General features: G+C 45.1%; 1 protein-coding gene across 3 annotated transcripts in view; it reads right to left on the bottom strand.

Moving 5' to 3' along the window:
* The window catches only part of kcnq3 (potassium voltage-gated channel, KQT-like subfamily, member 3), a 107313-nt gene extending 87679 nt beyond the window's left edge, over nucleotides 1–19634 (bottom strand). The window contains exons 1-2 of one of the 3 annotated variants that reach the window (XM_042225550.1): nucleotides 19524–19634; nucleotides 17375–17822 (exon numbers count right to left, since the gene is read on the bottom strand). In XM_042225550.1, coding sequence (XP_042081484.1) covers nucleotides 17375–17688 — 314 coding nt within the window. In that variant the 5' untranslated portion in view covers nucleotides 17689–17822; nucleotides 19524–19634. Of the gene's footprint in view, nucleotides 1–17374; nucleotides 17823–18276; nucleotides 18842–19523 lie in introns of those variants that run through there. The other 2 variants (XM_042225549.1, XM_042225551.1) reach the window with 2 other exon arrangements.
* Between the last annotated feature and the right edge of the window lie 2005 nt (nucleotides 19635–21639).

Below are 21639 nucleotides of genomic sequence, written 5' to 3' on the forward strand. Positions count from 1 at the left end.
CAGACACGCTGGACTTTTACATGAGATGAACAGAAACGGGCACGAATGTCTGAAGCAGCTTTTTATTTATATGTTGTGACAAAATGAATTTTTCTGGAAACCAACCAGGAGGAGCGTCTGGTTTTGGCAAAATGAGCACGAGAGAGTTCGCAGCGCTCCTTCTCCTTCTGATGCATTAAAGATGAATAAAATCCAACACAGCCATGAAAGATTCCCACTGAACCTCAGCTGCAGTCTGATCCGTCTGACTGTGAGCTCCGCATGTACCCGACACACCAGACAGCAGCTAAATATCCACCGTGCTCGTTCACTGCTGCCACAGTTTGATCATTTTCACCCCCAAAAAGATAAACTGAGCAAACTTGTGGAGTTTAACGCTCCCATTGGTCTCTGATGCTGCTCACTGTGAGGTCACCATCTGTTAATAAACACACGCACAACCACAGTCATGCGTTCACTCGATGATCACATTAAGAAGATTCATGGAGCTGCGCGTTTCCCCGACATCGCCGTGTTTTAATCACACATCACCTAAAAATTCTCCGCACGAGTCAAACCAGTGAACAATAAAACCACGAGTGATGCTTCATCTAAATTACACCCGGTGAAATCATTATTACCATTACCCAGCATCCACTGCTGAAGCTGTAAACTACACCCGTCACCACGGAGACAAATGAGGAGAGAAACCCTCGTTAACCACCTGCTAAACTGCAGCTGAGCTGCTGCACTGAATCACTCCGAGGGATCGTAAACGTGAAACGCCTCCGCATGTATCTGGTCACCTTTGGCACCGACGTGGCCTCAGAGAGCAGGAGACTCCTCCAATAGCAAACGGACTGTTTCACTGCCACAAATGTAAACCAAAACCATCGTTACACGACAGGAAATCACCACAAAATAACTGAAGAGGCACAGAAAGCTCAAAGAGATGACTGAAAATGATCATAAGAAGCTGTGAAATCATGTCATCAGATTTAAGGTGACTGAAAGGAGAAGCAAAAATGTCAACAGATGAAAAATAACTCAAAAAGGCATCAAATTACCACAAAGTGAGACAAAATGAGCACAGCAGGAAAGAAAACATGCTTAATGAGTCTCGTTTCAGAGGCTGTGAAAGACAAAGAGATGCTGGATGCATTTTGTATGCAAAGGGATACACAATGACTGCAGTGGGATGCAAAATGACTTGAGAGAGACATGAGAAAGCCACAGGGATGAAAAATGTAAACAAAACAGCATTAAGATGCAACACAGGGACATGAATATACAACTGTCAAATGATTAAAAAGGGCAGAAAAACTAATAAATGGAAAAGAACTGATTCAAAATGAGCACGGAAAGGCTCACAATGACAACAGGGCTCCAATAAGAGGCTGTTGGACTCCTACATGATTTCTATTCATCAAAAAAAAAAAAAAAATAACCAAATGGATGAAAAATGAATGTCAAATAATGTCTGAAAAGACATGCAAGCTTCATTTGGCATCCATCATTTGGCACAAGAGCCCCATAGAGGCACAAGGTGATCAAAAGAAGACAAAAGGGATGCAAAATGATCACAAACAGAGGAGAACTGACTCTCAAATTATGTAACATCACTGAAAAGATATGCAAGATCCAAAGGGACCACAAAGAGAGAGAAAATGACTACAAAGGGATGCAAAATGGTGAGAAACTGATCGCTTTGTAGCAACAAATTGAGTTTAAATCCAGTAAAAGGCTTCAGGACAGACTGTGGGGTGGAGTGTCACATGTCTCCTCATCAAACACAGCAGTGGTTTGTTTGGATATTTGTTAAGCTTTGGACAAGAAATCATCAGAAGATCAAAATGTGAATCACTTTGGAACGTCACAGCAAAAACATGTGATTGTGCAGGATCCTGAAAGCCTTTAAGCAGATCTACAGAAACACTGCTGCAGATAGTCAGAGAGCACAGGCGTGCTGACTTCATACACTTTGATCTGAAAAACTTGATTCCAGCTCAAACCTGAAGATTAAAGCGTTCTGCTGCACAGCCTGACGTAAATGAAACCTGAAGGTATCGTTCTTAAGCGGCTGCGGCCCGAAGCAAACAGCCTCGGGGGACGCTGGAGCCGCCGGGCACCACAAACATTACCGCCGTCTGGGTCCGAGGGATGAAGAGAGAGCGAGGGGAAATAATAAAGCGTGGCAGAGCGAGAGCCTCCAACGAGGGGCTGCAGAGAAATGTCCAAGCACTGATAACAGCAGGAAAACTCAATTTGCTCCAGTGTTTGGTGTAATTGTGCTCAAGAGGAAGACAAGCTGAATCTCCACAGTATCGTCACGGAAACGTGGAATCGGTCGAACTAATGTGGATCGGAAATGGTCCGGACGCTGAGTCACCGATGAGAGGAGCCATTGTTGTGACGTGACGCAAACGTGACATCAGAGGCAGAATCTGAGCCCCGCTCGGGTCAGACCAGCTCCACCCGTCAGAGCACGACGAGGGGTTTCATCTGCAACGGCCCGATGGAGGTCCATCGGAGGCCTCCACCGGACCTCTGATGGTGCACAGAAACCTGCGCTGTGTGCCTCCCATGCCTTAGACATTCATAGACACCTTAAAGATTCACAGACAAACCCTTCGCCCTCGTTGAGCATCAGCGGCTGATGCCGATGGCCTTGCTGTGAACAGAGCAAGGTGGGTGATGTCATAAGTTCTCGGCTGTTCGGGGCTCCCTAAAGATGGACACCTGCTGCCCGTTCACCTTTGCCCTCTTGGCAGATGGTACCAACACCTGAAACGGTGAAAGCATACATCCCCACAGAGTTCTGTCCAAACACAAAGTCGTGTGCACGTGCAGTCAGAGATCTCAGGATCAGGTTAACCTGCTCGCACGGCGGCAGCTTCATGAGGAAGGTGCAGTCTGCAAAGCCCTCGTCTTCATCAGCACCGACTTTCTGTGCATGAACCATGAGTCGAGTTGGGGGTTTAGGTCATGAACATCATAAAAACAGCAACCAAGTGCTTCCATGTAAAAGACGGCAACGAAACAGAAAAACACACATGCAACAAAAAGAAACAACAGAAACAAACTGAAATAAAATTTTAAAACCAAAGAAAAATAAAGGAGATTTAAAAAAGAATAATCAAAGCTGCCTCTGGCACTAATCTTTAAAGTGATGAAATATTGAGGCGCACTCCTTCCATGATTTATGGGCCACAGCAGCAAACGTCTCGGGGCTCCGTCGGCCCTTTGTGTGCCTGCTTCCTGGTCGTCTTTGTCTTCTTCATCTTCTGCTGCATCTATTTGTGATAGTTCTTTGTGAGCAATCATAATTTTTATTATTAAGTTTGTTGAACTACAGCCGTGTTAGTTTGCGTCGTTTAGGGACCATAACAGAGCGTTTTCATTCTCTTTGGGTTTATTAACAGATTAAATCAAAATATAATCCATGTTAAATCCTGTTTAATCAGAATCATTTCAAAGCCGTCCTGTTGGCCTTTGTATCTAAATGATCTTGAAACAGATTAAAGCTCTGCAGTCGTGCACTCGCTGACACTGTAAGATTTACAGATTTCTTTATTTTCTTATTTCTTTTCTCAGAGGCGCCATCTGAACAAATACCGCTCAAACATACCGTCTTATACACTCAGAGGAACGCAGCTCTGATGCATCTGAGCATGCTCTGATGCGTTCCTCCTTCAAAAGTTACTGTTTTTTCCTTTGTTGTGTTCTTAAAGAGTAAAAAGCAGCATGTAGTGAGCTATGTGGCACAAAGTGAACCCTGACATTCACTCCAGAGCCTTCCTGCTGTGTTAGCACCTTAAACAACACCTGAAGGCTTCATTATGCTCGTGACCACCTCCTGATTCTCCACCGCAAACATGTTTCCTGTAGGTGGAAGTGTTTTTTTCCCCACAGCTGCCCATTAACTGTCCACTCATCAGGACATGTTAGATAATAAAGATTCAGATTTACATGAAACTGGTGGCGAATCCTCATTTTAAAGCAGTCATGTGATCTACACCAGCTGATCAGTGATCCTTCTCCTTCCTCTTTGATGTTTTCAGACAAACGAGCTACATCCAGGTAACATCCACCCAGAGCTGAAGCGATCGATCGCTTAATCAATAGTTCAGTCGCGTTTCTGGAACAAAGGCTCAAAACCCTCCAGCTCGGCTCGCTGATATTCTTCGTTTTGCAGAGAAACAAACTGACGATGAAACAAATGATCTCAGAGAAACAGTGAAGGACGATTCTTCTTCGTGACATCATAATGACAGGACACGAGCGCAGGTAGGAGCAGACCTTTCGTGTTCCCACTCACGTCCCGTTCCAGAGGTGTTGGGCTGTGAGTTTGTTATGCAATGTTGTTTCCTTCACCACATATCAACAATTCTGTATCTGTCCTGAGCTCTTGTAAAAGAAAAGAGACATAAATATTAATATAATGATTATTTTTGGCCACATGGTAGCAACAAAAATGAAATCATCTAAAAATAACATTTCTTGACATTTTTTGCACTTTTCAGACTCGACGTTTGATTCCATTTGGAGTTTAGAGAGCCTCGATCTTACATTTCATCTCCCGGCTGCACGGCGCTCGCTCTGCTCCAACATCTGTCTGACATGAATATCATTCCACTAGATGACCACAACCACAGAGTCCATTAGGAAACCCTGAACACAAACAGCCTCCACAGAGGGAATCCAATACATGAATTAAGACACTGAGGTCTTGTTTATGTTTGGATGTAAATCATGAAAATCCTACTTTATTAACTGTCAGTGAACATCTCGCAGTCCCCACGCAAACTTCAAACTTTAAATGTTAACACTTTACTATGAGGGAGTGAAACATGAATCGCTCATTAGGCCTGAACAGAGACCTAAACGAGCAGAACAAAGACGGCCGTTCATCCTGCCAAATCGGCCAAACCCTCACAATCAGCTCATGTTTTTATACAATAACTTCAGTGTGTTTAATGGCGCCATGCAAAATCTGACCTTTTCATGTTCCAGCCTCTCAAAGAAGCCCGGGGTCGGCCATAATTCAAGTCACAGTAGCAGCCAATAGTGTTTCATAGTTTTCTTAGCAGAAGTGCACAATGTCACTGTGCACTTTGGGTCGTATCAGCACGCGGGATGGGCGGCTGCTCCAAACAAGCTAAAGTCTCCTTTTCACCCACGTTTTGAGTCCACGGCACACTGATCAAACTCTTCCAGGCCCTGAAGACGTTCTTCAAACTGCAGCTTGACTGAACCTGAACACGTGTCACCAAACCTGAGTGTTAAAACAATCCTTCATATTATTCCACGAGCTGTCAACGAAACTGCAAACGGATCAACCCGTCCTGGAGAAACATCTGGAGAACTTAGAGTTGTTTGATCCACGTCATATGTCCAAACTGTGAGGAACATGTGGACATATCAGTGCTGTTTCTCCATTTCATGAGCTACATTTACAGGTGTTTAAATGACCCAGAAGGCATCAGGGCCGGACGATGAGCCCGGCACGCAGAACTTTCACAAGCTCTAACTTGTTCTGAGCAGCCTCAGAAATGCTGGGAAAAAAGTAAAGAAAGAAAAGTAAAATTTCCGATTTCCCATGAAATGACGCTGCTCTGAAAGCAATAACACGTTCAGTCTGCCATTAAAACACAAGTGAAACATAAATAATTTGAGTCGTGAGATGTGAAGATGCTTTTAGCCTCTTAGATCCAGATCAATAGCAGTCAATCTTAAAATCTGGAGGCAAATAAATGGACTTCTGTGGAAGTCATTTCCCGTTCGCTGCTAAAACCTCTTCTTGATTCGCAGGAAGTGATGCATTAGACACGCGCAGCTGGTTTGATGGAAGACGTCAGTCAAACCGGTGAAGATCAGACTCTTCAGTGGAAATGAACGAAGAGGAGCAGAAACGATCCGAGTCGTCTCCTCTGTCAGCAGCAAGTGCACGCCACCATCTCCCAATCAAAACCCATCGACTTGTCTTCAAAGACGTCGAGCCTGGTCAGGTCATTATGTCCCTGTAAGACTGCTGGAGATGATTTTTGGAAATGATTCTCCCCCCACCTCCCTGCTTCCATCATTACACCCAAAACAACCTTATTTTAATGGATGTGAAGCCAAACTGTGGTTTTACCTCAAAACAGGTTTGAATTCAATACGGAAACAAAACAAAATAGAAAAATAAAATGATTTTAATCTACAGAAATTGTGAGTTAAAGACGTCCTGACACTAACCCCCAAAACTACTGTTTGGACCTCAGCGAGGACGGCAGCAGGATCTGGGGCTTCCAGAAGGAAGCAGCGACTGAGCGGATTGAGTGATTCAGGCCAAAGTGTTGGCACTGTGGTCTCACAGTGAGAGGGTTTGAACCCACGCAGGGTCCCTCTGTGTGCAGTTTGCATGATTTCCCCAAACTCAGGAGAACTCCTGCGTGCAGGTGTCTCATGAAAGAGATTCTTCACCTCAAAAGTTTCACTTCCTGGTCAAACAAAGACTCACACAGCAGATATGCTTCCTGCAGGTGGCTGGGAAAATAGTTCAAAGTCTGATTTTTAAAAACTTCTTAAAAGGAATCTCCAAAGTCCAGATGTTTTCTCAGGAACATCTGGACTGATGTGGCTGCTCCCACAGAAACTCTGGAAATGCAGACCTTTCTGAGGAGCGCAGTTTAATAAATAAATCTGGAAATGGATCACATGTGTAAGTGTGTAAACTGTAATCTGTTACATACGTCACTGGCAGGGCCTATTTATACATCGCTGCACCGTTTCTCACGTCAGCTCCGTCCACCTGCATGAAAACATCAGTAAAAACGGCGAGTGTTCGGTGCTCGAGGTAAAAGTCATCAACATGTGTAAGAGCACGAAGAATCAACCTGATACACCTGAAGAGCGGCTGCACTCGTTCAGCCACTGATGTGTTCTCGCTGAAGCGTCACAGCTGCGACTGACTGCACGCAGGAAGCGAGGTTGGTTTAAACGGGTCACAGGACGAGAGGCGCCACGGCCTCCATAAAGGAACCAGCTTTTGTGCATCTGTGGGCTCAAACTGCCAGCTGACACTTTATCGAATCCTGATGCTGAAAAGATCATAAATCCACTCAGATCACAGCGCCGAGCCTCTCACTCCAAACAAGCACCAAAACTGCAGACAAGCTTTAAAAAGAAGCTCGCCTGATGTGTCTGCCATGACTGAATCACTCTCACCCCGTGGAGTCTGCTGTGACTGCTGTTTGGAGTTACTGATTGCTAATGAGCGCTCGTCACCACTAATTATCTGCACAGTCTCTGACTCCACTTGCTTCAGCCTGCAAGCGTCTGATCGGGCGGTTTAACCCACGGGTCCACACCAACCGTTCAAAGGTCCCACGTACTCGATGAAAACACCCGTCACTGATTCGAAGAAAGTAAGAGAATTAAAGAGAACAGATGCTGTTTGACATCATGGATCAGTGACGTCGTGTAAAAGGGGCGTATTTAAACTCAAGCCGCCATCTTTTCTTAAACCTGTTCAGGTAGTTTCTGGTGACTGACGTAGGAATGCATTAATCCAACGTTTTCCCAGCGTCCTGACTGTGAGGAACAGACCGGGAATTGATACGCAGCGATCCCACAACATCGGTCTATCCTGACTCAACAAGCAGGATCAGATTTCGGTCGTATCGGCTGATCAGATGTAGGATGTGTCGTTTACGTCAACGGTCTCCAACCTTTTTTGTGCCACGGACCGGTTTATGCCCGACAATATTTTCACGGACCGGCCTTTAAGGTGTCGCGGATAAATAGTAAACGATAAAAACTTTAACAAAATAACCCTGAAAACCAGACATTTCACACCTGAGCCTCAACTCTCGTGGCCCGGTACCGAACGACTCGCGGACCGGTACCGGTCCGAGGCCCAGGGGTTGGGGACCGCTGGTTTACGTCACCATGCATGTTAGCCACAACAACAGCTTTTCTCTGAGTGTCTGCAAACTATTGCTCTCTGTCGCCCTCTAATGGAAGCTTTTACTGCAGGAACTGCAGCATTTACTCCACCACCTTCATCTGCTTCTTGATAGCTCCACCCAGACTCATGTGAGGAGCAGAGGTGCACTCACACTGAGAGGAGGAAACCAGCACGACTGTAAAAACTGATGCATCAGGCTACTTTCAGCTGCTCCCTGAAGCCTGGATTTGACTGTGTTGTGGACGCGGACACCACGGACCCGGCAGCCAAGTATTCAGTCCTGTTATACTTCTCTGAAGACAAATGAATTAACATGAAAATACACAAATAAATGTGGTCAGTGACAACAGGCCAAGCTATGATAACGACACCACCCGTCAGCAGCAGTGCACCGTATCACAGGATGGAGGAAGCTAACAGCGAGGGCGTGTCTTTTGTTCGAGTTGTTCGTGGCGTGTTGTCTGTTCTCGCAGTTTGCAACTTCCTGTGTTTCCAGCAGGTTGAATTTATCTTTATAAATATTAATAAAAGTATGCCGGATGGTATGAATCTTCCATCTGTGTTTACACAGCTCGTGTCATGTGACGTCTTTACAGCCAATCACGCTTGCTGTTTACTGTAAATACACACTGTGGACTTCATTACGACCTCCTGTTGGTTGAGCAGATTGACGGAAATTTGCTGATTTTGCTCTGCTGAAGATTTTTCTAATCGGCCTTACCCGGGTCACAGCTTTCCTGCACAGGAAATTGATCTGCGACCAAAATAAAAGCACTAAAACTACAGCACTACTAATTAAACCTGATCTGGTCCCAACCAACAGCATTTTAAGAAGATAAATGATGAGCAGTGATGCATTTATTCCCTCTACAAGGACGTTTCACTCATTGTGCAGTGACAAAACTACTCAAACATCTCTGCCTGTGGATGTCTTTACTCAAACATGAGGTTTCACTCTGACGAAGGACCGAGGACGGCGGCTGCACCGGGAGAGACAGATGTGCCAATAAAGTGTGACATTAATCTCGTTCAGCCTGGATTCAGACAGTAATTTGCTGAGGTTTCAGATAATTATGCACAGCAGTTTCCTGCCAGGGTAAAAATAGCTTTTTGCACGTTCAGCAAAAATCAGGGAAGATTAAGATGGAATTGGAAACTCGTCATCTTCCTTTTGTTTCAGTTTGACACAAATCAGAAAGCCGAGCTGGAGAATGTATCGCCCATTTAACCATCTACGTTGTAAGCTCTGTGTATTCCTTTCAGGTCACACAGTATTTTATTCAAATTAAAGGTTTTTCAAGCTCTCAGGGGTTCAAACTTCTTTCTAAACTTTGTTCAGACTTGATTCAGAGCCTAGTTTCAGGTTTGAGTCAGTTTGAAAACATCCGTATGATAAAATGATGAAACGCGAGTACACAACATCTCATCTGGGTTTAATGTGACACTGAGTGGTTTTCAGCTTTGTGAGAGCTGCTCGACCGAAAAGCAGGGAAACGGCTCAGCATCAGGTAACGGAAACACAGACGAGATGGTTTTGGATGAGCTGGAGCAGAAAAGCAGCCCACAAGTTCTCCTAACATGTGAAAACTCCTTTGCGTCCATCATCCTGGTCTAAACTGCAGCAGTCGGATCAGCTGCTCGTTTCAGGATGTTTCATTTACACGGTTTTGACAGAGTTTAGAGGAGGAGGGCTGCAAGATGGCCTCCACCTGCAGAGCGGCGTGTGATCCTTCGAGCGATATGAAAGCATGAAAATCACAAACACTGACAGCACAAGGTCTTCATCTGAAGGAGATGATTTCCACCCACAGACACGGCTGCTGTCGTTGCTTTTCTAGTAAAAGAAAACAACATCAAAATCCAGGAGAAGTGAAGAGAGAGTGAGAGAGAGAGCATGGCATCAAACAGAAAGATGCATACAGCAGTGCATTGTGGGACGGAGCCCTCCTGTCAGGCTTGTCTGGATGCCAGGCCGAGGCCAAAGATCACCACCGACCTGCCACCAAAACTGCTGATGTCAAACATCTCGCGTTTCCCTCGCTCTCTTTCTCTGCTTTCACACATGCTCGCTCGCCCGGGCTCGCAGCCTCCACTCTGGATCTGATTTCACTCTCTCCACTGCGTTGTTATGGAAACCAAAATTTGGGTATTACATCACTTCAGCTCTGTGATGGTAGCTGCGGTCCGATACTGCAACCTTTGCTCACAGTGTCGCCTCCAGAGGCAGAAACAAGGACCTGAGTCACGTTCAGCATTTAAACTTTAGTTGAGTCCAGAGAAGAGATGAGCCACGATTAGCTTCACTCATCAATAACTGAAATCGGATCAATATTTGTCCGGACAACAGCCCTCGTTCTCCTCAGTGCTCTACAAACAGGTTAGAGTGCTGAGCTGGTTTGAAGCTTCCTCCCAAACATGCCACACGTCCGGCTTTGTTCTGGTTTAAGTCTGGTTTCAAGCTCAGTTTAGACTTATTTCACACTGGTTTCAGATGTTTTGGATTTAAATGTTTCAAATCTGCTTTCAAACTATTAAACTTGATTTGAACCTTGGTTCAGACTACTTTCATCCTTGGATTAAATTTAGGATAAACTTTGTTTCCAGATTATTTTAGATTGGTTTCAAACTTGTCTTAGACCTGTTTTGAACTTTTTTGCTAAAGCATATAGTTAGGGCTGGACCAGGTGACCCTGAATCCTCCCTTAGTTATGCTGCAATAGACGTGGGCTGCCGGGGGATTCCCATGATGCATTGAGTTTTTCCTTTCCAGTCACCTTTCTCACTCACTATGTGTTAACAGACCTCTCTGCATTGAATCATGTCTGTTATTAACCTCTGTCTCTCTTCCACAGCATGTCTTTATCCTGTCTTCCTTCTCTAACCAATCACAGCAGATGGCCCCGCCCCTCCCTGAGCCTGGTTCTGCCGGAGGTTTCTTCCTGTTAAAAGAGTGTTTTTCCTTCCCACTGTCGCCAAAGTGCTTGCTCATAGGGGGTCATATGACTGTTGGGTTTTTCTCTGTATCTATGAAGCACCGTGAGGCGACTTTTGTTGTGATTTGGCGCGATATAAACAAAATTGAATTGAACTTAAGTTCAGACCTTGTTTATACTTGGACTCCACCTTAGCTGGTCTTGTTTAGAGTTTCTTTTTCAGTCTTATTCTCAGCCTTGGTTAAAGGACTTGTTTTGGAATAGGTACCAGACTCGGTTGAGATTATTTTCCATCTGTATTTTGACTTGTTTTCAGACTTGGTTATTTTGGAGAACCTGATGCTTCTCGGGTTGGTCTGAGTCTAAAACCTTTGCACGGTTCTGCATGTTAACATTACTCAGACTGTTTGTAGGAGACAGGAAACTCTTTACATGGAAGGACAAAGGCACCATTTTCCAACAAGCTTGGAAAGTTCTGCAGGTAATCGAGTGGTGACGTCAGACTGCAGTGTTTACATGAGCGAAGCTTAGACAACAACATTAGACACCAACGGCTACAGTCGTGCATAAAGTGTTAAACCTGAATGTGTTGCAGTATCACATAAAAACGAATAATCTGACTGAATAAATGTTTGTTTTTCTGTTAACAGACCTGCCACAACAAGTTTTTCCAGGACACGACTAAACGCAACGTCCCAAGCAGGTAGAATTCTGAGTGTTTTTGTGGTTTTCCGACAGCGGATCCTCGTCTTCGTGTCTGCGTTTTTCCCCTCTTTCTTTATCGCAGTCCATCCATCTGCTTCTGCTCTTTAATCCTCGTCCCACTTCCCCATACATGTGTCACGTTGAAGTGTTGCCTATGCATCAGAATCTGTGGGTGAAGTGTGTGAGTAATGCTTCCCCTGCTGTCAGCCCGAACAGCTGAAGTGCCCTTGAGCAAGACACTTAACACCCAGTGAGCTGCAGCAGAGCTTTAAACCAGCAGCTGGTCGACATCTGTGACACATTCACATTAAATGATTGTGCTGGTCGCCTCATCGCCATTCGTATCCGCCCCATAGATGCACCCGCAGTGACATCACCTATCGGTCTGTAAAAACGAGCGTTTCAAAATCGCCATCTCAGCGTTTGGAAGTCCGGGTATGATGAGTGAGGGGAGAAGCTGATTATGAAGCCACATGCTGATTGGCTAACCAGCCAGAATGACTAAATATGACCTGAAATGAGGGATCAAGACCATAAACTCCTCAGGAAGGTGTTTACAGAGGGGCTCACGGCTCTTTTACCTTCTGCAGGAACACAAGTCTTTCTGCAATCAGAGCAGTCGCCCCCTGGTGGCCTTTAAACATCGCTCAGGTTTAATGCATTTAACTCATCAGCTTCACTTTTCAGATCCTTTTTCAGAAGCTGAATCCGTCTTACACGCCATCTATTACGCTGCCACATTCCCAACATCAACTAACAACAGAGACCAGTGAACATCAAAAATGGCCGACTGTTACAGAGAACATGTTTATGGGTTTTTTTAAATGACGTGAGTGAGTCATTTTTCCAGCACTGAATAAAATTTAGGTTTTAATGTCATGCCAGGTAAATTCCTTTTTCCCTTTTCTGTTGATTGGATGAAAGAAGACCGTTTCCCCCAAATCCTATTCTAATGTAGTTCTATTGGCATCTCGTTACACAGAGAGTTTTGGTTTAGTTTCACCACAGTTACTCTGGATACCCTCCATGACATCGGCCTGTCTGCAGGGCTGAAGGCCACCAGAGTCAAGGATCAGTCGGCTGATCAAAAACATGAAAACAAGTTTTGTTTCATCAAAGTTCGACACGGTAAACAGAGCACGTGAAATCGAACGAAATCGATCTGGCGACCTGAACTGAAACCAATTTTTCCTTCATCTGCGACTCGCTGCAGGCAAAGTTTCCTCGCTTTCTAATTTATGAGCTTCATTTGAACTTATAGACATCAACAACTCCAACATGCAGAGCCAGTCCCACAGTTACAAACGTTCAAGGTTCCTGAATGTCCTCAAGCAGCTGGTTAAAGGAAGAAAAGGCTGCTGGGAGCTATTTTCACTGGTGGCTTTATCGTCATGGTGATGTAGTCCATGTTTGTGACAGCAGGACAACGTGTTGGTTTCCAACACACGTAACTTCACATGGAAATCTCAGGCTTGCAGTGAGTCTTTTGATCCAACCGTCTGCAGCAGGTGAGGACACGGTTCACCTGCCCGCAGGCTGAACTCGCCGAGGCCCCGGAGCTACGGACCAGGAGGGAAGAGGCGGAGCCTCTCTGCAAGATGACCGAGTCACTGGAGAGACATCTGATTGTTGTTTACTTTGTACAATAATCCAAGACACCTGGATTATTCTAACTCCTGAAATTTCAAATGGTCAAACAGAGTTTTGTGTGTATTTAACTGGAGTAAACTGCCCCTTTGATGAGTCTTCACATTTATGTAAAGTCACGTGTCAGTTTGGACACTCATGTTTCAGTCCACCGTTTCTGTATTCGCCACTTCCTGTCACACCACCCCCAACACCAGAACTCCCCTTCTTTCCTTTTTCACACGTCACTTCCTGCTCTGACACCAGCCGCCCATATGGAGCGGCCATATTGGGAGATGCATATGTCGTGTTGCTGGGAAAGCACGCGTCCTGCCAGTGGAGCACGAGATTCGCCACGAGTCAGTCTCTTTGGGCTTGTTTTATCACATAGTAGCAAAAATAAACTGGAGTCAGGAGGACGGGTTTCCCCCTGAGTTAAGACTCTCAGGCAGGACCATCTGTCTGAGCACACCAGAGGGTTAAGATCTTTTAATGAAGGATTATATGTAATAGAAAGTCAGCAGGAATAAAGTAATGTTTCATTTTATTAAATTAGGGCAACCTGGACTTCTAGTGAATATTTTAGCCCCAAATATTAACATTTGGAAGAATATTTTTTATTCGCATCAGCTACGAGAATAAATAAGAGAATGAGTCATTTCTTCACTGATCCATCAGGTAATCTTGGCCCAATAAACAATAGGAAGAAGAAACCAGCCGGTGCTTTCTTGTTGTTTGTGGCTGCAGATGTTGAGTTTGCACCTCTGGCTGCTAAATAAAAGCTCTCGTTTGGAACAACGGTGAATTGTGAGAACAAACAAAAGGTGTTTTCCTGGAGCTGCGATCCTCTGTCGTTCTGGCAGCTCTGTCAGCATCCGTGAGACCCGAGAGCTGAAGTGTGTCCAAACAAGGAGCAAAAATAAAAAGAATATTTATTACAGTCAGCTTCGCCTGGATTCATTACTGCCCGGCAGATTTTTACTGCAGAGGTGAAACCTTCACCCAAACTAACAACAGGCCCTTTTTACAGCTCGTGGACGCTGTTACGCAACCTGAAAACAGCCACAACTCAGCATTAGGTTATTCATGTAGAAGCTTCCTGCTGTTCTGGAATCTGGAGATTTCCCAGGAAGCATCTGCAGGTCCAAGTGTGGCAACATTTACCTGAAAAGCTAAAGTAACCGCCTCAGTCGTCTGCTGCTGATTGGATTTAACAACAAACTAAACCATCGGTTTGCTTCTTGACTGTAAACAGATTAATAATCCAGTTCAATGAATAAAACACATTTTCTGATGTTTCACAGGCTCATAAAGACGAGTTTAAGACCTCAGCTTTGAAAATACAAATTCCTTCTTATGAAGGTACCGACTGCAGTACAATGAGATTCAAACAGAGCTGCACTTACGAATGAAGAGCAAGCAAGACTCTTACACCAGCCTTCTTTCAGCCTTCCCATTACAGTGGTGAGATTAACCCGGATGAGCACAGCCATGTGATCAAAACACAACAAAGATCACTTTGTTACTAGTTAGGAAGCAGGGTGGTCGCTTTTCGTCCAAAGTGATCCAAATTTGAAAAGTAAACACCTGCAATCATTTAAAACTGGCAACATAAAAGCCTGAAGACGTGACCACGCAGACAACCTGCAGTGAAGTGAAACAGAGGCAGTACTGCAAGGCTGGTGATAAACATCGTCCCAAACATCGCGCTTCACAAGCTTGTTAACGTAGTTTTAGGCATAAATTAAATTCAGGAATTCGTCTTCTGAGTTGCCTTTGAGTTGGGAGTTTAAATGACCATCACGCACTATTGTGATCTCAGTCAGCAGCATTCCTCACACCGTGTGCAGGAGGACAAAAAGAAGGAGATCCAACAGTTTTCCTGGAAATGTTTGCAGACCAAACAAGATTTGAGCCGACGTTTCAGGTTTCAATCGCAGCTAAATGACGGTAAAATACCTTTTTGACCTCAAAACACAAAAATATGTTTGCGACAGACCCAAGATGCAGAAACACATTTACACCTGTCCGATCCAGGACGCGATCAAGTCAGCGCGTCCACATTTAATCGGGTTATTCCCTGATCAGCGTGATGTCACACAGAACTCTGACCTCTGACCCCCACACCTGCAGCAGGTAAGTTACACCTTTGTCACATTGACTCAGCAGGAATAACATGAAAGGGTCTATGTGGATGTTTTGTAATGTAGTAGATTCTTGACTCAAAGTCGTGTCCCAGCACGACTTTGAGTCAAGAATCAGATTTGTCACATCGGAGTGATTTCAAAACTACAGGAAGTGCTTTAAAACCAAAGACGCCTCTTAAACCAGGAGGACGAGAACAGGGCAGAGTTCATGCAGGTGCTGCCTGCTGCCTCTCCACAGCAACGTCTTTGAAGACACGCTGGATATAAAACTGGGAATCTGCACTTCAGGGCTTCAGCAGTGGAGGGAATCATCTCGCCACTCACACCAGAGACCTCAATTCAACTCCCCCCTGGGACAGATTTAGGTTATTGATTGATCCGCTATTAATCATCATTAACAGTAATGGTTTGGTTATGTTTGGGCAATAAAACCAGTTGGTTATGGTTAGAAAATTAAACTAGTTGCTCAGGTTTAGAGAAAGATCCCAGAGACAGTTAATTTACAGTGGTTTTCACGTTTTCTTAGTTGCCACGGTGACACATCCCCTCTGAAGAGTCTGCACATCTGGCTGCAGATGTGAAGCATACCTCCTGAAAGATATTAACTTCAAATCTGACTGTTATGAAAAAGAAATCTGTGTCCATGTCTTCAAACCAACAGGTGATGTTTTTGTGTTCTGGTCGTTCTTCAGATCACGGTTAAACAAACGAGCCGCCGCCTCAGAAGCAGCCGTCAGCCGCAGGATGCTGAGTAGGGATGGGTATCGTTTAGGTTTTATCCGATACCGGTGCCAAACCGGTACTTTTGAAACTGTGCCGGTGCTTAAAGAATGGAAAACACAAACTGTCCTAAAACTTCTCATGTTTAACTGTTTTCTGTAAAAAGATAATGTTAGTCTTCTCTGCAGCTATAGGGGGTGTATGGCATCACTCTTGGCTGGAAGCAGTGCTTAAACAATGGAAAAACACAAACTTTGTCCAAAAACCTCTCATGTTCAGCTGTTTTCCACTTTTTCTTTGGTCATTTTAGCCTTTTAAGCCAGGGTGAAGGGAGCATCTGCCATCAAACAAGAAGACAGCCGCATGTAGCTATGATGTTTGCTAGTTCACCTTACATAAATAACCATACTTTTAAAAAAAAAAAAAAGCACCGAAATGTGCGCTGCTTTTCGGTCTGGTTACTACCGTTTATGTCAGAACCGGTACCGGTTCCCATCCCTAATGCTGAGGCCTCTGTGCACTCTGGGATCTTTTCTCTGGACAGGAATCGGTCACGGACGTGCCCGACTGTCAGCCGTCTTTTCAGCACAGACACCTGCTCAGCAGCACGCACTATGACTCACCTGCTGCCTGGTTTTTGTGTTTTTACATAAATAAAAATATTTCCATCACAAATCAAAATTTTAAAATTAGCAGGGCTCAAGAAAAGTAAAGAAGAGCTCCTTTACTTTTGTCCACATTCACTCTGGTCTCATTTATTCATTTATGCAGTTTTTTTCTGTTTTATTGTGATTTGAATTTTAAAACTGAATTGAATAATCGTGATTATGTGATTGTAAGTTGAGCAGAAAAATCCAACACTGCAACAAAGATACTGACGGTCACTCGGACCATCACTGAACGAGTCCCCCGCTCACAGCGAGCTCAGAGTTTGGTAACACACTTCAGCACCATCAGCCACCTGCTGGAGCTCCACTTATGTAACTCTTGTGGGTTTAAGTGGTTTCAGAGGTTTGGAATCCACATTTAAACCCATCCACCACACAGAATACCTGCACAGGTGAAACCTCTCTCGCCCTCTCTCTCTCTCTCACACACACACACACACCAGAGAAACGATCCAGCAGCTGAAGCCTGCTGAGCGCTTACATAACCAGCAGCTACAGCGACATACAAGAGGAAGCTTTTCATTTCCAGCAGCAATATTAAGTTACAGCCTCACCAGCTTCATTAAGGCCTGAAAACTGCTGAAACAAAGTGCGAACGGAGAGCCGAGGGGAGGATCTCTCTCCTCTCATCATTCAGATACTCACACGAACGCGTGGTAGAGCAGCGCCCATCCTCTCGGCCTCTCCAGCGCGTCGTAGATCAGGTTCTGGATCTTCCTCTTGCGGATGTTATTCCTCTTGGCCGGCCGGGCGTAGTTCAGGGGGGTCTTGGCCAGCAGCCCAATGCCGATGCCCTGGGAGCTCCGCTTGTAGTCATCCCGGCCCGGAGCCACCAACAGCAGGGCGCCATCCTTGTCCGCTCCTGTGGTGCTTTGGTCCAGTAAGTCCCCGGGCGGAGCGCCGGAGGGCTTCTTCTGCTCGTCCGAGCCGCTAACGACGGTCCTGGACCGGAGCCCCATGGTCAGTGCTGGATGCCCGGTGTGGGCAGCATGCCATGATCCGGGCGCTGGATCCGGAGACACCCCCCTCTCCTCAGCCGCGGGTCATTTAAGGATGTGATCCCCGGCGCGAAGGGAGGTGCTCAGCAGTGTGACTGGAGAACGGGAGGAAAGGAGGAGTGATGGAGGGAGAGGAGACAGAAACGGAGCGTTACTACAGGAGAGCATCGGCATCTGGTACAGCAGCGCGAGGACAATGTGCGTAAAAACCGCGCATAACATGCACGCGCTGATCACCACGAGAACACACGGAGAGGTGAGGCCGACGCGGAGTGGGATATAAACCCACTAATGCGCAAAAACAGCTCCTTTTCCCGGGAACACAGTCTCCTGTAACGCGACACGAGGCGAAAACACACCTGATCACACCGCGCGATCCCATCAATCAATAATCTGTAAAATAGAGCAACAATTGCCCACTTCCCAAAGAGCCAGCACTCCCCCATAAACACACACACACACACACGGGATAGACAAAGACCTGGCGACACACACACACACACACACACACACACGGAATCAGAGAGCGCTAACACCACCGAGCCCTACCGGCAGCGCATCCCGGCCATGGCTTCTGTCTCCGGGGCTCCCAGCCTCCATCCACCTGCAGAGGAAGCGGTGCTAAGGCGGAGGAGGAAGAAGAGGGGGAGGAGGAGGATGGAGACGGAGGATGAAGAGCAGAGATGCTGCGCGAAGGAGGTCGATACTGAAACTGAAGCGGAGGAGAAGCAGCAGGGAGGAAGATGAGAGAGAGGGAGAGAGAGAGAGAGGGAGGCTTTCAGCAGCAGCAACGCAAACGCCCCGAGCGCGCGCACTCACACATCCAGGCATGCATACGTGCACGCGCTCAAGAAAGCGTCCACCTTCGCGTATTCAGGAGGAAAACGCGCCTGTAAACACAGGTAGATGCAGGCAGACGCGCGCACGACAATCCGCTCAGTCATGTAGAAGTGCACGCGCCTGTGTGCACATGCATGTGCAGGGAAACTGGCTCTTTATTTCAGAGGCAAAACAGAAAAACAGAGTTACATAAAGACGAAGCTTCCGCTCCTTAAAGGGTTAAAAAACAACGGACACACGGAGCGGACTTCAGATTCTTTAGAAACATCATTTAAAGCGCAAATCTCACCACTGACCTTTGCTTGATGGGTTTACGTTTTCTAAAAGTTGGACTTTTTGTAAAATTTCAATAAAATCAGAATGAAGGGTCTTTAAATTTTCCCGTATGGCTGCGATAGCATGTCAGCTGTTGTTTTCTGTGTTTCAGTGCAGAGGCCAGGAGGGGTCAGAGGCTCTGCCTGACAATATTTGTTGTTTGAAAGTCAAAAAGCTCAGATAAAAGAAAGAAAGGACGCAGAAAACAAGCAGAGAGAAGCAACAAACCCCACAAAACCGAGTCCATAGAAAACAAAAATCCGCAAGGAGACAAAAATAACTACAAAAAAAGATTCAAATTAACCACCGAAGCAAAAAACACAGCAAATCAGTTTAAACCTTGAAAACTAAAAAGCCTTCAAAGTGAAGCAAAAACAACCTGCTGATGCCAAATCACCACAAAAACCTAAAACAATCTCACAGAGACGCTAAAAGCCACAAGCTGATGAACTAATGCAGAAAGAGCACAGAGGGAGGTAACAGCGATCAAATCCGCCCCTTTTCCATCAAAGCGACCCCACTGAGAAAACACTCAGTGGTTTTAAGACAAATGTAAACAAGAACCACTGGGAATCATTATGCGTACAACAAAAATGTCAACAATGGAAGAACAGAACATAAAAAGCTCATCCAGCTCTTACATTTCAGGTGATCTTTGATTTGTTAGTTTGCTGTTCTTAGACATTGTTGTGTTTCCATTCTGTTCCTCTGTGTTAGGTAGGCTGTCTTATTTCCTGTGTTATTTTGGCAGCCTGCGTTGTGTTTATCTTAATAACGTTCAGCTGTGTTTAAGTCCCGCCCACTTCCTCTTCCCTCATTATCTCTCATCTCCGTCTTCCTTCTTTTCTCCTGTTGTGATGTTGAGTTTCTAGTGATGTGCACAACTACTCAACTAGAAACTAATCATCCTTTTGTCCCTGGTCAGTACCTGATGTATTAGTCATGCAATCAAATTAATATTTAAACTGATGCCCAAATGCCAAAGTTGTTGTGTCCTAAATGCTATGTAACCATCTGCCACCAGATGGAGCTGCAGCTCCGACATTGCTGTAGAAACATGTAGGGAGCATCTTTTTGTTAAACCTGTTACTGCTCTGTATTTTAAAAGGCAAAAGAGCAAGATTAAATGCAAGTGGCAGAAATTAGCTTCCTGTGAAGGGTGGATGGGCTCCTCAGAGTGAGGAGTCCAGCTCCTCGAAGGGGCTCAGACTGCAGCCACTACTGCTCCACATTGAAAGGAGGCAGTGGAGGTGGTGGCCTGCTGGATGAGGCAAGTGAAATGCTTGGATGAGTTGTTGTTTTATCATTTTATTAAAATAGTTGTTATGAACTGTAGAACAGTGTGTATTATTTGTGATGTACAACAATGCGCTACACAAAGATTTTTCAATGTTAATTTGCCCTATTTTAAAAATATGTGAACATCTATTGTAGTGTTGATATTTTCATATTTAACATCATTTTTATTTAAGTGTTTTTCTTCTCCACTATCTGTTTGGAGTTTAACGCTCATCGTTCACAATGCACGATGCCTTGCAGCTACGCAGCGTGATTCGTTACCGAAGAACGTAATAAGTCACCAGGAACACTTCCTGTTTTATTTTGAAATCTGTTTTACCTTCTGATTTGTTCCTGTTCCACCTGTCTCAGTTCACACACTCGCTCTCAGTGTAGTTGTTTAGCGTTGGAGCCGCTGCTCCTGTTCTTCTTCTGTGTTCTCGGCTTGTGTTGGACTTTCTTGGTTTGACGACGTTTCTGCCTTCGCTGGCTGCCCAGGTGTGGATGACTCCTGCTTTTTAGATTTTCCTCTGCTTCCATCTCTCCTTATTTGGATCCCTCTCCTTGACCGTTACACTTCTCACCTTAAATGCCCTAACCTCCTGTTAGTAAAGCTTCCTGATGATTGATTCTCAAACCTTTTGAAATGTGTGCTGGATCTTAAACAGAGAACCAGCAATGTGTGGGAGGAGACGCTATTGACCACAGAGTGTTCACAAGGCCGCACGGCGGCAGATTCTATCATAATAAAACACCTTTCTGTGAGTCTGCGATATGTTACGGCACCATTAGCTGCTTTACAGCATCTGACATTGTAATTTGAAGCATGAAGTCAGCAGCTGCAGAGAGTTTGTAGCAGCAGCTTCCTGAGAGCATCGCCTTCAGCCCCCACAACCAGCTGCTTCTTCTGCACACGTAGAAGTTTCTCTTCTGTTTTTAAAACAGGCGCCATCCAGGGAAGTCATGTCAGGTCAGGTTATTCATAAGCACATATAAAAACAGCACAAGTGCGGCACAGCTGAATGGAATAAAACAGAGCAGCTGTGTCTTTACGCGCGGTTTAAAGATGTTGGTGACGTCCTAATTTGAAGGAGCAGACAGTTCAAGAGTTTAAGTGAAGCTACAGCAGAGCCTGATTCCAAAATAAAAGCTTTAGCAATAAGCAAAAGTGGATGAAACAAAGGTAGGGACTAGTTTCTCACAGTGAGCAGACGAGTGAACATTTTTAATCTTCACAAGGCTTCCTGTCCTATCCTTAACTAACCAATCAGAACGCATGAGCAGAGTGCTCTTGTTTTATGAGCTTAGTCACCTTCCTGTGTGAGAACGGGTATCGTTTGTTTATTTGGTTTTTTTTTTTCATTTACCAGCCGAGTGCCACTTTCACTTTACATTTAATTCAGTGAACTTTAATTGAGTGAAGACAGAAAATACTCTCCACAGTGCGGGGCAGCACGTCGTAACACTGTGAGCTCATTT

Source organism: Haplochromis burtoni, unplaced genomic scaffold (genome assembly GCF_018398535.1).
Source record: "Haplochromis burtoni strain Fernald_Lab_line unplaced genomic scaffold, NCSU_Asbu1 Contig_175, whole genome shotgun sequence".
NCBI lineage: Eukaryota > Metazoa > Chordata > Actinopteri > Cichliformes > Cichlidae > Haplochromis > Haplochromis burtoni.